Consider the following 16,961-nt stretch of genomic DNA (forward strand, 5'->3'; position numbering starts at 1 on the left):
TCTCTGTTTCCGGTCTGCATCACAATTTGCTAGTTTTGCTAATTAGTTAACATGTAAACTACAGATGACCGTGGCAAACTGTAGTCACAAGGAAGTTTTTGGTGCAGCACCTTATATATCACCTAGCAACAGCCACCAACCTCCAGAAACCATTCACCAACTGGTCAATTTTCCCTTGAGGCCAGTGGTTGTATCGAGTCTATTATAAATTTCTCTCAAGCAGTCATAGCTAACATGGTGGACAATATGCAAATAATGGCACACAAGAAAGTGCATATATCATACATAAAAATATACCAGTGCTATTGTTTCCCTAGGTTTAATAAAGACCAAGGAACGAGACTGTAAGGTACACAGTGATCTGTACTGGACAACAAAATTGAAGAGAAAAACAAAGAACTGTGATACACAGAGTCTAAACAGTGAAGTGTAGGAGACAGGCAGCATGCATGTAGATAATACCACCATAATACGTCTTTTACTGTCCAAATCATCTCTATAGTTATTTATATTCATTACAAAGTCTTTTAACTTGGACAGCAGCTTATAATTGTTTTAAAAATTACTGTACAAAACAATAACACTTTGTTAGTTATGACAATATATTGATTCTCTGAAGGTTAAACAAATAAGACTAAAACGCCTTCATACTGTGCTATGCTGGTCTTGGTGTTCACCGACAGAAGAAATGAATGCATAACCTTCCTGTGAATACAAATATGGAGCAATCATCATCACTGAATCCATTAACTTTGTTGAACCGGTAATGGAATTAACCAAGAAATAAAATAATATATCGGACAATAAAGCCCTTCCCACTCCTTTTTTTCTGAACATGTTTTATACTAAACAACCGGTGATGAATTATGCAGAGAATGTACAAAATAGAAATCCCTAATGCATTCCTTTTTCAAACATAATTTTGCTTCGAGCCACAGAATATTAGCCCTTATAATGAGAAATAAAACGGCTCTTTAGATTTGTGGTTGTCTCTGTAGCATCATCTATAAAATACTCACAGGACTTTAAAGCCAACATGAAAAACATTATCCAGCCAATGACGTGGAGATCCAGCTTTTTAAAATAAAACCACTCAAATAGATCCTCTAGAAAAGAGTAGAATTCTTGAAGCAGAATTCATTGAACAGAATCATATGAACAGCAAAACAGTACATGACAGTATACAGAACAGAACACATAGCAAAGCAAGTAAAGAAAACCACGGAGTACAAAGACACAGACAGAATAAGGTGGAGGGAGGCATATCTGACCCTTCTTTTATAGGTGACCATAACCCCTCCTCCTGTTGCTGGGTAACTTTTCACTTATTTGGTTTTAAGTTTAAACTATTTGTATTTTCCCAATTTTACAAATATCAATTTAATATGTTTGTCAGTGTTTTTCAACAATCCATATATGTCGATCTTACATATATTTGTTCTCTTTTTGATCGTCAGGACTTGTCTTACATAACTTTCTGGGTTTTCTTCCCAGACCTTTATCATCTATCATTTCAATTAGTCCTTTTGACAGTTTTATGGCCAAAGTGAATTCCAAAAACAACACGTCGAGTGCCAGGTTCAAGGCAGCTGTACACGGTATAGGTATATAGTAGGGGTGCAACAATACTCGTATCGATATTGAACCGTTCGATACAGTGCTTTCGGTTCGGTATGCATATGTATCGAACAATACAAAATTTGTAATTTATTTTATCAACTTTCCTTCTGACAATGCTGTCTGTGTTGAGCGCTCAGTGAATCTGCGTTCGACTACTCCGCCTAGGTTGCACTGTCAAGCGCAGATCCACTGAGCGTTCAACACAGACAGCATTGCCAGAAGGAAGAGCGCAGGGCAAGCTAGCGAGACAGAAGCTAAGCTCTCCTTGCAACATGGCAAATTGAACCCCCCACCACCCTCATTCAGATCTGGCGTTTGGAATTATTTTGGTTTTCATGTGACGTATGACCCTGAATGTAAGCGCGTCATGGACTAAAGTAAAACAGTATGTTGGATGTGCCACGCAATGCTCAATTACATGGGTGGGAACTAGTGTGTTAGCGCAGTTAGCTCGTTAACATGTTGGCCGTCATTTCAACGAGATTAACGCTGACAGCACTAGTGGGAACACAACGAATATGACTGCACATTTACGCTGACATCATCCTAGTGCAAAGACAAGTGGAAGCAGACAAAAACAACAAGCACGCATGCTACAAACTTTACCCGAGTCATTTAGACAGCCGTTAGCACATGATTCTCCTTATGGGGACCTGATATGTTTAATATTGTGGCGAGCTCAGACAAGGAGGAGACGGAGGTGTCGTTTGGTCTTGCTTCCCGTGAGCTAGCCAGGGAGCACAGCCGTTTATTGACATCTGCAGAAGAACACTGCCGCTAGCTAACTGCTCAGCGCGGCAACCGCACAGCAACAACAACAACAACACACAGGGCGCCCTCTGACCCCGGAAGGACACACCGTTGCAGCGAGAGGGCGTCACCCGTCACTATGGCAACATAAACAAAACATAACTGTACAAACAGAACCCCGAACAGCCCTGACCCGCTACAATATGCTGCTGAGAATATAGCCCAGAAGAAGTGTATAGTATTGCTTTTATTTTGGAAAGAGCCATTTCTCTGTATTAAACTCTCTTTTCCAAAGATGAGTGATTCCTCAATCAGATATTAATTTTTTTAATTACTTTTGTTTCAGCAACATTAAATTTAAAAACTGTACTTTTGAGTTAAAATATATATTTATAAGTTTAATAAACGACAAATTAAAAAGGCATGAACATTTTTTTTGTATTGAAAAAATATCGAACCGTGACACCAAAGTATCGAACCAAACCGAACCGTGAATTTTGTGTAGCGTTGCACCCCTAGTATATAGGTATATACAAGTATAAATGATTTCAGATTATACATATCATCAAAGAAATCCACAACAACTAGACCATTTAATATTGTTTTTTTTTTTATCAGTATGCAACCAAGTGCAAAAAAACAGTCCAAGCATGGAGTATATTTTCAATCAGAAATGTTTCATCTCTGAATTGTTGATTATGATGTTTATTGTACATTTTTATATATTCATTGTGTGTGTGATCAAAAAGAAAATGGTTAGACTCACAAGATAAAATACTGCTTTTCTAAATGGAATTCTACAGTCTTTGTCTGTCAAACACAAAGTCACATCGCTCTCATCATGTGACCCATTCTCACTACATCATCCCAAACCCTTTTTCACGCTCTACTGCCTCATCTTATGCTCCATCTCCTTTCTTCTGTCTGTTCTTTTGTTTATTAACTCCTGCTTTTCACAGTTTCTAATGTTCATCCTTTCACTTGGACCATTTTTCTCTCCTCAGTTTTGTCAACTCAGAGAGACTCAGAGAGCAATATCAAAGCAATTCATAACCTGCAGGATGTACTGAGTGCAATATCCATCCCCACACCTCAGTGTTGCCAGCATCACACACTTCTTCTGTCCATCTCCCTCATATTCACTGCTCTCTCAAATGCAGCAGAATGAGTTTGTGCTTCAAAGGTTATGTTTTATGTGTTCGCAAATGTGAACATACAAGAACCGTAACCTTTATCACAGAGAGCTTGTTGTTCTTTTTCATTTATTATATTTTATTATCAATAACATAATACTCTCATAGACTACATTCATCACTAGGATATGGTTCCAAAAATTGAAAGTGATAGATTTTCTATTCTCTACTTGTTACCTTTATTACCCTGTTTTGGACAAGTAGCTGTTGTGAAAAATTGTGACAAATTACATAAAACCAAAGAAAAATCAGATCGTGCACTGTGGAAAAAAAATAAATGTATCCTATTTATCAGTTCTTAGACACCTGTGCAAATAAATGTGTAAATTAGGTTATTCGGTGTGTTTTTGTTCATTTTATAACTTCTGCATTGTTATATAATTAAAAACTATAACAGTATAATTAAAAATGCCAAAGTAACCTTTAGGAATTTATTGTAAATGCAATATGGGAGTTTAGCTTTGTTTCAAGTATCACTCTGATTTTTTTTTAAGTTAAACTGATCTTTGATACTGAGAGACATTAACTTCTTCTCTTATCTGTTACCTTCTTCTTTCAGAGTCCCAAGTTGGAGCCACTTAAGGAGGACACACTGGCCAGTACATACAAGTCTGTAAGTCAGCACTGAAGCAGAATTTTTGTATTTTTCTTGTGACCTTCTTATAGGCTGGCACAGGACTTCAAGGTGAAGTTTCACGTTTTTGTCACTAAAAAAACACACAAACAATAAAAAAAACAGTTTGCATACTGTTTATGGCCACAAATTCTGAAATATGATATTTTTGTGGCTGAAGCCACTGCAGCTTTACAGGACGACTCTGTCTATACTAACAGTATCTTGATTGACCTCTGCTCATTAAAACAGCTCTAGTTGAGTAGCAAATATTTTTTCTCGTATGTGCATTACTCAACATAAACACAATACATGGATATACAGAATTGGATCATGTTCTTGGTTTTTTTTTCTTCTCTATCTCATCTCATCAAGTTTATAACACTACAATAATTGCTACCAGTCATTCAAATTAATCGTGTATTTTGTTTTGTGTATTTGATAAAATGTTATACAGGAAAAAAATTTAAAAGGCAAGTTGTGATGCTTTGTTTTCTCAACACTTTCTCATTGAATCAAGAATAAGAGAGTCATTTCTAAATTGTCTGATTTGAAAAGGTAACATCTGGACAAAAGAAGGCTGACTCCAGATCCAATTAATAGATAAGAGAAACACGCACAGATGATGAGGTTTTAACCTTTAGTTACAGGTTAGCTGGTGATAGTTATATAAGAATTTTTATAACAATAATAGAAAGGTAAATGTCTGTTGTAAGATGTATAATTGGCAGATTGTCTCCTTTTTGACTTCTTTTAGTGTTGGAGTTTAGATCTTCTGCTTGTAACAAGTTCAAAGAGTCTTAGTCATTAGTCCTAAATCACAAAAGTTTCTCACCCATGTTTTGTAAAACAGATTTTTTTTAGTGTGTTAACTCTTAGAGCTGAATATAATTTTTCACCTGACAATGTAGAGCATTTTTTGCTCTCTGGAACGATGAAAAAATGCAGTAATCGCATTTGGTAGAAAATAATACAGTGAAATTACTTTACAAGGATTCTGTATGCGTCATCCGCTTTTAAATATTACGAGCACTGTAACTTATATAATAGGCAATACCATCCACCTCCATCTGACTCGGGTAGTGACAAAAAAAACTCCATTGACTGGATGCACATTACATTTCAGATCAAGGTATGTCTCAGTGTACATTCATACATTTTATTGAGCTGTAGGATGGACTCACCGTAACTTCAAATTGCTGGGAGAGAAAAGTGGAGAGGATGTTGATTCAGTGCACTGGCAGACCAAATGGTAAACATGGCCTGAGTTCAAGCCCAGAATGATTTGCTGCCATTTGCAGGATTGTTCCCAGGTACATCAATCTCTAAGGAACAAAAATGATTTTTTGTCTTTTTTCTCCTTTCTTATTGAAAGTCGATAGACTGCCATGGAAAGCATTTAAGAAACTTGAGATATGTTTTCAGAATAAAAAGCCTTCAGCTATTGTTGTCAGTATATAAAGAAAGTGGCAAAGTACTGAGAAAATCAAAACTGAGGAGTCATGGCAACATAGGTATTGTAGCCCAGCTCTAGTATCAGTATTCTGTAATCACTTTCTGGTTTTTTAAATTGTGAAATGTCTATGAATTTCATTAAAACCAGGATTTTGGTAACATTCACAATCACAACCAAATCTACTGAAGTGAGAGTAATGCTAAGTGAAATAACACTTATCTATTTGAATTTATTTGTCATCTGATGTGATGGATGGTGATATCAGTACATATTTGCTCTGAAAGTATCCATCTTGATGCCATCTATCCTCATGCCTGCATTGACTTTTAATTTTTGTAACCAAATGTATCACATACTGCATAACCTAAACCCCATATCCAAATGCTAACCTACCCTTAACCTAATATAAATGTCTCCTCTAACAATCTATTGTGAACCCCAACGCTAAGTCCTAAGCAAAGAGCTGACCACTTTAAACAAATGTCATCATCCTAAACGTGCAAATCTCAAAAAGATCCTCACAAAGACAGACATATAAGGGCACAAACACACAGAGTGAGATCTTTGGTCATTTAATCTCTTTTTTTTTAATCCCTTTCTCTGTCTGATGTCTTATTGCCAACAGAATATCCTGCTGGTTCAGAGGCAGATGTCAGTGACTGATGTCAATCTGGACAATTTCCAGAAAGTTCTAAAGAGCTACATTGACGCCACCTCAGCTCACTCTGACAACCTGCAGTGAGTGTCTTGCTAGTTTCCAGGAAAAGCAATGCATGTTTGAATCAAAGCATGGGACTCTGCTGCTGTGAAAACTCCTGGAGTACTGAGCAATTGCCAGTATATGTGGTCCATAACTGTGAGCAGCATAATACAAATGACATCTAAAGTAATAACGATTTACTGGTTCAAAAAGTGACTATATCGCTCACATAACTAAAACAACACTTTGGAACTTGGTTTTGATGTTGTGCTTGTCTTGCCTAATTTTAATGACATCCCTCAAAAGATTCAAAGTTTTCATGTACTTTATCCCTGCTGAGTGCAAACTCTGTTTCACTTTGTATCCTCTTCTTGCCCCACTCTACTTTTCTTCTCGATCTTGCTGTCAGTGTGTCCGTTCAGAAGCTCCCAGGAAAGTCGTGTTACATAATGCATGAGTTCTGGCAAGACCGCCTCTCCTGGATGAGGTCAGTATGGTGTGTTTGTGTGTGCATGCGTGTGCGTTTGTGTGTTAGATATTGGCAGACGGTTTGGCACTCTTAACTTTTTGATGGAAATGTTCCCCACCACTGAAGATGAGCAGATGGCCCAGCTCTCAGTTCGCATACTCAAACACAGACGCACAGACGCACTAAAACATACACACACACAAGAAAGCAGCTTAAATGCTTTAAAGGGTATCTGTGCTGCACACATATCAATGAATATATTAATTTATCAGTTGGAACATTGCAAGAAAAAAATCCAAAAGACTTTTGGTAATAAGGGATTTTTTTCTGAGCACATATAACTTTGTACGTGCTCATATTTATTCAGTTTTTGAAACCTTTAAAACATGATGTCGCAGAGAAAATCAATAAACTGTTGTTTTATTTGCTGCTAATATGTACATGATGTACAAGATTTTTTTTTTTTAATTATATTTTAAATAATATCAAGTCTGCTACGATGTATTTCAACAGAAATCAACAGCTGATTGACACACAGGTCTGTTTTGTTCTGTTGTTGTCTGTGTCCACAGCTATCTTCAGTCTAACAGCAGTAAAGACTTCCAACGCTGCATTATTGATATGTTGGAGGATGCTGAAGTAGTATCCACTATGTTGCTCCCAGGTTTGTATATGTGTGACTGGGAGAGCAGGATTTGTAGTGTATGTGAAACTAAAATGATACTATTCTAGAAAACCTGCAATCTCTGCTTAATGTGCAATCAGTGCATGAAAAATGTCGCCAAACCTCCAAAATTGTGAAAATATTTGTATGAAAGCCACATATATTTATGCTGTCAGTATAAATCTGATTTATATGTGTGCTTGTCCCTAGAAAAATACCCTGAAGATATTTATAGTCTACATACATCAAGATATGTTTGAGCTGCTTGATGATGATGTCCATTTATGACTCATAAGTCCATTTTTGGCATCGAAGCAGATGCATTTTAGACTTTTTCCAACTGAGAGAGTGCTAGCTGCTCTTGCTTTTCTTTATATCCATTTGCTCACTGGTTCTATGATCTGTCATTCTTCTGATGATTTCATGGCAGTTGTTTGGCCAGGTTACTCAAACAGTTTCCCTATTTCCCCTTTTTTTTGTGATTTCTTTAGAAAAATAACCTGCCTGGATATGAGAAATGTAAATCATATATTGTGCTCCTAGTATCGCTGAATTTATTTGCATATAGCGACCAATTACAAGTAATTGTGGCGACTAACTGGTTGCTTGGACATTGATTGTGCAACACCATTGATCACTAGGACACAATTTTCAGGGAGGCAGGACCTGATCGGAGTCTTTAAACAGCTGCAGGCCAGCTTGGACAGACTGCTATCACTTTCAGAGAGATTGGCTTAGAAATAATTTACAATTGCCTCCAGAGTGCACGCTGCAGGCAATCTGTGTTAGTCTGCACCAACAACACACCTAGGATGAGTCTCTTTGCACTTGGGGACTCATCTCAACTGGTTGTATTCTTGTTATATTCATATATAACAGCGAGGTTGCTGAGCTTCTATGTCAATTTGCAGTTCAATTGTTGTCCTGCAGCAGCTATGTCAATGTTTGTGAAGGAGGTTATAGCTAGACTCTGAATCTAAATAGTTAATATTAATTGATGTTTAATGTGGATTTCTGTGTATGTAGAAGGCAACAAATAAGCAGCAGACAGCAACATATATGTGATTTTTTTATTAACCATTTCAAAGGCCAGTGTGATTGGAGCTTAATAGTGTTTGGAGTAATGGAGCCTTTTCCCTCAAAACTCAAATAGTTGCTACTGGTGTTGTGTTTATCAGAAGTGAACCTACATTTTATTTATGATTTTCACTGTGCTAGCGCTACTGTTGTGCGCAAACAGACGATACTAACTAATAAAAATATTTTTTCGAGGTGCACATACTAGATAACTATTCACCCCTGTATCTGGTATCCCTGTAACTAGTACTGTGGTCATTTAACATTAGCTGAAAGTAAGTTTAGTTACTGTGTTAATCACTCTAAAGGTGTTTACTAAGTTAATACATTAGGTTTAGATGTGTTAAGGTGCACTAAAGTGTCAAACTATGCATATGTGAGCACATTCATAATTCCAGACAATAATTCATTTACAGTGCAAAATAATGGATTGAATAATGGAAAATAATGGATTTCTCTAACTAGCCTAAAGGAGATACAAACACTAGATAACATGTTTGCAAGTCACAGAAATCAGGGTAAGGTAAGTGCGAGATATATATGGGTGACCGTGGTTCAGGGGGCTGGGAAGCTCATCTTGTAACTGAAAGATTGCTGGTTCGATCCCCAGCTCTGTGTTGTGTCTTTGGGCAAGACACTTTGGCTACCGGTGAAGTGCCGATGGCACGATATGGCAGCCTCACTTCTGTCAGTCTGCCCCAGGACAGCTGTGGCTACAACTGTAGCTTACCTCCACCAGTGTGTGAGAGTGAATAAATAGTGGAATTGTGAAGCGCTATATAAATGCAATCCATTATTATCATACGCCTGTTTTCTTTCAGACACATGCATAAATATTTTTTAAAAAGTCAATTATGAACACATTTAGAAAAGCGATTTTCTGTGTGACGCACATATTTACTTTGTTCGTCATCACATCGCTGACTCCTCAACACATGGAAAAGTCCAGCAGAGGCTGCAGTGGGTCTCATCTCATTTCTCTCGTCTTCACATTTGAATAACTAGCTACAGGAAACAAATAAAAATTCTTCAGAAGCCAATGCTGTTAATATTTATTTTTGCCTCTTAGCTCCATTGCAGTGCTGATTTAACTGTGTGGGATGTATGGGTTGTGCTTGTTACTAGGTTACCGTACACAGTTGTTTACATCCACATCTCTGACTGGTATGTCACGTAAGCTTGCTGACTATTATAGGCATACGGTACTGATCAAATATCTTGAGCCACCCCTCATTTCTTTGAATTTTTCTAGGAAAAAGAAAAGTAGGTTCAGCGGTTTATTGAAATGTGCAAATGTACATGGAAATACCAAACATGAGGGAAAAACAGAGTGATTCTAACAAGCTTAAAAGTCAGTATTTGGTATAAAGTGTGTGAACTCTCTTAGGTAAGCTTTCTGGCAATGTCTTAAAGTAGTCTTCAGGAACAGTTCGCCAGACTTCTAGAAGGACATTCAAAGCTCTTTTTTGCATGTGGGCTGCCTTTTGTTCTGTTCTCTGTCAAGATGATTTCACGCTGCTTCAATAATGATGAGGTCCATGCTCTGGGGAGGTCTGTCAATGAGTCCTAGCGTTCCATTGTGTGTTTTTCAGGTATTATTTAATTGGATTGTCAGCAAGTTTATGATCATTGTCATGTTAAAAAGTTTCTTAAGGACATGATGTTCAGTAACTGTTCATCTGCTGTAGATATTTTCTCTTTTTTTTAGGCCTGCCACTTTTTCTTCTGCACACCATGTTGAGATATGCCAGCTTTTTGGCTAAAGCTCGTTGGGAATCTCCTATTGGTGCAAAAGTATTATTTTATGCCTCTCAAACTGTGTGATGATTTTTAGGTTAGTGTTAAGAAAAAAAACACTCCTCTGTAAATGGTAAAAGAACTGGACTGAAAATGAGTGAAAAAAGCAGCCAATGTCCAAAGAAAAACTTTCAACGACCTTCAGAGAGCCTGAAGAACTGTAGCTCAAGACCAGTTTTAAAATGACACTGCTCGGAAGCATGGGTTCGAATTTAAGGTTCACAACCGTAAAGAAACTGTTGTGGCCCCTGAGTCAGTTGTCATGGGGAAGGAGGTAGAGTACACATCTACAGGTTGCTAGGGCAACCTGGTGGGTAAGCATCACAGGGGGATTAAGCTCCCCGTAGCTGGTGAATTTGAACCCAGGGCCTTCCTGCTTTGAGGTGACAGTACAAATACTGTGTTATGCCTTGAGGCTAGAGCAGAGGTTTGGAAACAGGTAAAATCCTTTACACTGAAAATGGTTCAGATGACTAGAAGTAAGAGGCCATTGGGAAATGTGTCTTCACACGTTAGCAATAAGATTGTATTTAATACGTGTATAACTGCACTTTATTAAACTCTTTTACTTAACTTTTCTTTACTGTTGTTTCATTACTTTTGAGAAAAAGAAATTGTTTCATATGTAACTCTATGCGAAGAGGTGCGTTTGGGTTAAGAAAAGTATTTTTATTCAAGTAGCTGTTAGCTGCTTCTAAGGTGTTGGTTGCTGGGGGATTCTTGTGAGGGCAGATGGCAATGATAAGAGGAAGAGAGAGGATAGTTTATAAAATGTAAGAAGAGGAGGAAGGGATCGACCTAGGAATCAATAAAGTTAAAAATATATAAAACAAAACAATCTGCTGACCCTAAAAGCTGTTTTTTTTTCTCTGCACTTTTCCTTCTTCTTCTTTTTCTTTGGTCAGTTGTCTGAAAGTCATAGTTATACTGCCAGACTTTATTGATTTACAACTAGGTATCTATTTACATCTTAAGTAGTTATAGACTTAAAAGCTCACCAGGTGAAACATAAAATCAGTGGACAGTTTGAAACAGCAACACAGCCTTTGCGCGCACACAAAAATTGGAGTAGACTGTTTGATTGTTGAACACTGTTGACCTTTCATTGTATATCATTTTGGTGTGAGTTGGCCAAACTTTCTCGATTTATGTGTGTTTCTCCAGCTTCCTGGTGGATTATGACTAACAACTAGCAACTAAATCCAGAATGTCACATCTACTGCCTACACTGTCACACGGACAAAGGCACGCTGGCGCATCAACCCACCCACCCACATGTACTCTTGCACGCATACAAACACACAAACACACACACACATACAGAACATTTCAAAAGACATCCACGTGTTTGAAATCAACAGGAGACCGAGACAATGGCGTCATCCAGCATTCTCCAGCAGCATCTTTTCATGTTCCTGTCTTGGACTGCTCATTATTGTGCCGCTTTATGAAAAGGGATAGTTGCACACACTAGCTACTATTGACCTGAAAGTAACTGATTCTCTGCAACGCAAAACCCGTTCTATGAATTTTCTCCCCCTTGTCTCAATTGTGGTATGGCCTCCCTTTTTTTGCAGTGTTTGTCTGATATTATGCCAATGGATGGAAACCAAAAAGACGCTAATGTAGGCTACTAGAGCACACGCAAATTGGAATGAGATTACAATACCAGTAGGGTTTTGTGTATTTTGAGGAGTTGTTTACTGTTGAGTACAATTGATAAGGATGAAAAAGCAGGAGAGGATGAGGAGATGAAAGGTTACTGTAGCCTAAACATGCATGTTGATGTGGCCGCATCCTGGCTGTACATGCTGTATTATAGTGTAGCAGTGTATTTTTTTTTTCATTTTGCTATCCTACTATTATGTGCACAGAATGCCAAAAATGCTATTAAAATTACCACACCTGCCCTGACATTTCTCTATTGCTAGATACAGTGTACTAGTGGTCTGCTATTAGTTGCAGTGCATCTCTTCAGTCTGAGACACATTATCAGTCTCAAATGTAAAAAATATCTTAAAACATGCATATTTAAAATAAATAATACTTTGTGAGAAGATTTCATTGTATCACTAAGTTATAAAAGAAAAAAATGTATTTAATGCATCATGTATTTATTTTGATGATGGTGGAGTTTATGCCATCTGTACATATGGAAATTACATATATTCATATTTATGTTGTGCTTTGGTTTGGCAATGTACACAGCTAAATGACTGAAAAGCAACTTTAATAAAAATGAAAGATAACAACTGCTTTTTTTCATTAATTCTCAAATGGCATGGATCATAGATCTGCAGAGGAAAGAGGGGGGAAAATGTAAGTGCCAGACCAAAAATAAATAAGCAAAGACAATATGAAAGGTCTTTAAACTGGCTTAACAGTGGAAAGAAGCCTATAGGGAATATATTGAACAAGCTAAAGAGCAGTATGTATATATATCCATCAGGAGTTGATGTTGGCTGAAAGAGTGGAAAAAATGAGTGAAAAATGACTACATGAACTTTCATGACATTGATTTCTGATGATGTGGTATTTTAGGTTCACCAGCTTATAGCAGCCAGCAAGTTGACAAGAACACAACACACGCTGACATGTTAGCAAACTTATTGAACACACAAAACTTTGCTTACTCTAAAGAAAAGGTCAGTGGCTTAATTGGCTAAGAAATTCTCTGTGATTGTGTCTGTGTCTGAATTGATTGCAGACAACAGATACGGATATGTCTGAACATAACTGAGGGGAATTCAAATAACCCATATGGTAATCTGACAAGAAGAGGGGCAAATTGTGAGGCTTACAAATAGGGAGCATCCAAACTTCTCCCTCTACCTCTGGCAATAATTTTACTATCAGTGTTCCCTGAACCGTGAACTTCCTGCAGTGATCTGAAATAAGGGCAGAACTTGAAATTTAAACTTGCCCGACCCAGTTCATCCAAACGTGAAATGTCTAAGCTACAAAATTCACTCCAGTGGTTTCCAACTACATGTGGTTGTAACTTCATCACAGCTTGCATCACACTGTGTTTAATCAAGGTGTGAACAGCAATGCACTTTTACATGTGAAAAATGGTCAAAGTATTTTAAATCTGCACAGAAACACACAGAAAGTTTAAAAGAAATGTAGTGTGCATGCTTCCTTTTCCTTTGTAATTAGATTATTATAAGCTCTAAATCAAAATCAAAGTCCAGAACCTTCCTTTCAGCCAGCGTCTTTTTACAACACAAATGTGTAACTGTGGAAAATGTTTGTGCCATACTTGTAAGTGAACACAAATGTGTTCAAAGGTTCCATGCATTGATTGCTGGGCTGTAATATTTGATTGCAAGACTGATGCTGGCAAACTGAAGCCCTATCTCATCCCAAGCCTCCTCTCAGGCAGGCTGTCTGCTGTTAAGGCAGAATGAATATGTAGGCTCCGAGGATACGCACCCCCACCCCCTATTCCACTTCAGCTTTTCAAAATGCTGAGGGGTGAGTGTCACCACTACATCCACTGTTATTATGGTAGCGAGCGAAGGGTGTGTTTTAAAAAATTGCTGTTATGACAGAAAACAAAGCAAGTTGATGTTTGAAGTGAAACATTTCCATCTTCCCAGTGTCAGCCCAAACAAAATACACTTTTTTTTACATATAGTGAAAGATAATCTGCAAATATTATTTTTTCCTTGTTTTAAATTCTCCCGCAAAACCTGCAGCCTCTGTATGCATCTTTAATAGAACTGTTATAAAATGCTGTGCTGTATCTTTTCTTCAGGTGTTAAGAAAATGATATAGCATGGACAAAGAGTAATTGGAACGACTGAAGTGGTACCAACGTATTTTATATTCATGGACTGCTGGCCTATCAGCTTATTTAACATTCTTTGATTCTGGTATCACTCATTTCTTAGTAATTTCAAGTAAACTTTTTTCTGTGTTGTATTTATATTATGAAACTAGTCAGGGTTGTTTTTATACTGGTAAAAAAATAATTGAAATAAACACACACACACACACGCAACCCCGTTCAGCTATCTTAGTGAGGACCTTCATTGACATAATGGTTTCCCTAGCCCCTTACCCTAACTCTAACCATTAAAAATTAATGCCTAACCCTTACCCTTACCCTAAACCTAACCATAACCTAATTGTAACCCTGACACTAAAACCGCATTTTGAGCCTCAAAAAGGCCTTCAAACTTGTGAGGACCGGTGTGTGTGTCCTCACAAGTGACTGTTGGTTCTCACAAGTATAGTAGAATGCAGATTTCGGTCCTCACAAAGATAGTGAGAGAGGGACACACACACAGATCTTCCTATCATGTTGTGGGTCTGCTCTGGGGCTTTTTCACCACCTCTTTCTAGGACAAGACACAAGACAAGCTCTCAGGAGGCATCCCGGTCACATACCCAAACCACCTCACTCTGGCTCTTCACCTCATGGCTGAGAGATAACCCAGAGGAAGCTCATTTACTGCTTGTATCAGTAGTCTTGTGTTCTCGGCCACTGGCCAGAACTTGTGACCATCACTGAAAGTCAGAATGCAGATTGACATATAAATCGACAGCTTCAGTTTCAGCTCTTTGGTCAACACAGCAGACCATTACAGTGTTCACATTACTGCAAACAGCACCAATCTGTCAATCTCCTGTTCGACTCTCTCCTTCTTCATGAACAAGGAAATATTTAAACTTTTCCACTTTGGGCAGCAATTCATCCTTTACCTGGACTGGGCACTCCACCCTTTTCCAGTTGAGAACTATTATCTTGGACTTGGAGGAGCTTATTCTCATCTGTGACAAAAACCACACACTCAGCTGCAAAACATCCCAGTACAAGCTGAAGGTCATGAATTGATGAAGCTAACTGCATGATCTCCAAAAAGCCGAGATGAAACCATCAAAGCCTCCTTCCTCTACCCAGTGACAGCACATAGAAATTCTATCCATAAATATTATGAAGAGAAGTTGTGACAAAATGCATCCTCCTCTGCCCAGTTTGACTTACTGCTGGCAATACAAACCAAGCTCTCACAGTACAAAGACCAGAAATGACCAAAAAAAACTAAAGCTAACTGGACACAAAAGACAGCTACCAATTTGCCTTGTGCTATGCAAACAGCACCTTCCTGCCTGTTTCAGGAGGAACCTTTGATGAAAGGATATTCCAGCTGAGTACTGGGTAGTCAGCTGGGTGGAGTTTTCCTCACTCCTACAAGGGTCATAGCTGCTCAGATTAGAGCTTGGAACGTAACTTCAATAGCTCTCCTTTTCATGTGTGACATGACCAGGGCATGGCCCAGCTATTTCAGGTACAATAGATTCAGCAACATCTCTGTCATTCTGGAATTCCAGTCTGGGAAGTTCCCTATCCAGATGATGACGGCAGTGATGGTATCTGGGTTTTTCTTCTTTAACATGACTGAAAAGGTCCCCCTTAGCCCCCTGGATATTCTGTGTTAGTTTAATTGAAGACCCATGGCAAATATTAGATGTAGAAATACTTAACTTATTAATAAAAGTCAATACACTGAATTGGCCAAAATTATCACTATATGCAAGAGGTTTGATTTGTGCATTTTTGAGGTTTAGTATCCGCATTTCTTCTGCAGTCTTCAACAGAATATATCCAGCTCCTCTTTAACTCCTGCAGCACAAGAGATATGAGTTCTGCTGATTCTTCACTGCACAGACAGTGGATGCAAAAATAGACAATAAATAAGGTAGGTCACCTTATTTATTGTCTATTTTTGAGGTACAGCAGGGATTGTCCCAGTCTATGCCATTTTTACAGACAACTGGGATTCTGTGCAAGCAGACGCAGTGGATGAGCAATGTATATACAGAAACCACAGGGGTATGTGTTATTCATTCAGAATACAACCCTTGAGCATCAGGGGATTTCTCCTTGCAGTCACACTACATATGCCAGCATGATACAGAAATAACATGAGCTCGGGAGTGCTTCTTTCATTTTAATAGGTTTTAGTTTATATATATTTCTGGTTTGAAATATTACTCACTGCAATGGTTTTAATAAACAAAAAGATGGACAGTGAACTCTAACATATTTATGTACTCTATCATTTCTTTATTAAAGTACTAGTTTCCTTTAATTAAATTCCAGGTTGTGAAACATGTTTCTCTTTGTGACACCAATGAATAGCCAAAGTGAAATTTAAAGCCTTGTACTGTTATTTTGAATCCGAATAATGCTGCCGCCGCCTCTCTGTGCTCATCTCCTTCAGAGCAGCATAGAAAAAAGGGTCTTTTTATGCTCTTTCAGGCAGGTGCCCTTGGCTCTGATGTGTGCAAACACAGCTCATCACTTCAAAAAGCCAAGGGCTAGGGCTAAGGTGACCAAACGACATCTGTTGTCCCGTTTCATTGTTCTCTTTTCAGTCCCCCCTCCCCACCTATGTTACGTTCTTTTGCTGAAGGCAACACTCAAAAGGCACCTAAAGTCAAATCCTGTGCCACCTCTCTGTATTTTTCCCTTCTGGTTTATGGTTGATAGCAGAAAAGTTAAAACTTTTAATCAACACAAAATAATAAAGGTACGACTGTCAGAAATTTTAAATATTGTCTGCCAATGTTTCTTCTCTTAGAAACCTGATCTCTAACAAGGAACCCAACC

At 38.0% G+C, this 16,961-nt stretch overlaps 1 protein-coding gene across 1 annotated transcript in view; it reads left to right on the plus strand.

Moving 5' to 3' along the window:
* necab3 (N-terminal EF-hand calcium binding protein 3) overlaps positions 1–12,591 on the plus strand; it is a 41,858-nt gene extending 29,267 nt beyond the window's left edge. The window contains exons 9-13 of the mRNA XM_042224023.1: positions 4,123–4,176; positions 6,258–6,370; positions 6,742–6,819; positions 7,374–7,465; positions 11,504–12,591. Of these exons, the coding sequence (XP_042079957.1) occupies positions 4,123–4,176; positions 6,258–6,370; positions 6,742–6,819; positions 7,374–7,465; positions 11,504–11,532 (366 nt within the window). The 3' untranslated portion in view covers positions 11,533–12,591. The remainder of the gene's footprint in view (positions 1–4,122; positions 4,177–6,257; positions 6,371–6,741; positions 6,820–7,373; positions 7,466–11,503) is intronic.
* The last annotated feature ends 4,370 nt before the right edge of the window (positions 12,592–16,961 follow it).

The sequence above is a fragment of the Haplochromis burtoni genome, unplaced genomic scaffold (genome assembly GCF_018398535.1).
Source record: "Haplochromis burtoni strain Fernald_Lab_line unplaced genomic scaffold, NCSU_Asbu1 Contig_125, whole genome shotgun sequence".
Classification (NCBI taxonomy): Eukaryota; Metazoa; Chordata; class Actinopteri; order Cichliformes; family Cichlidae; genus Haplochromis; species Haplochromis burtoni.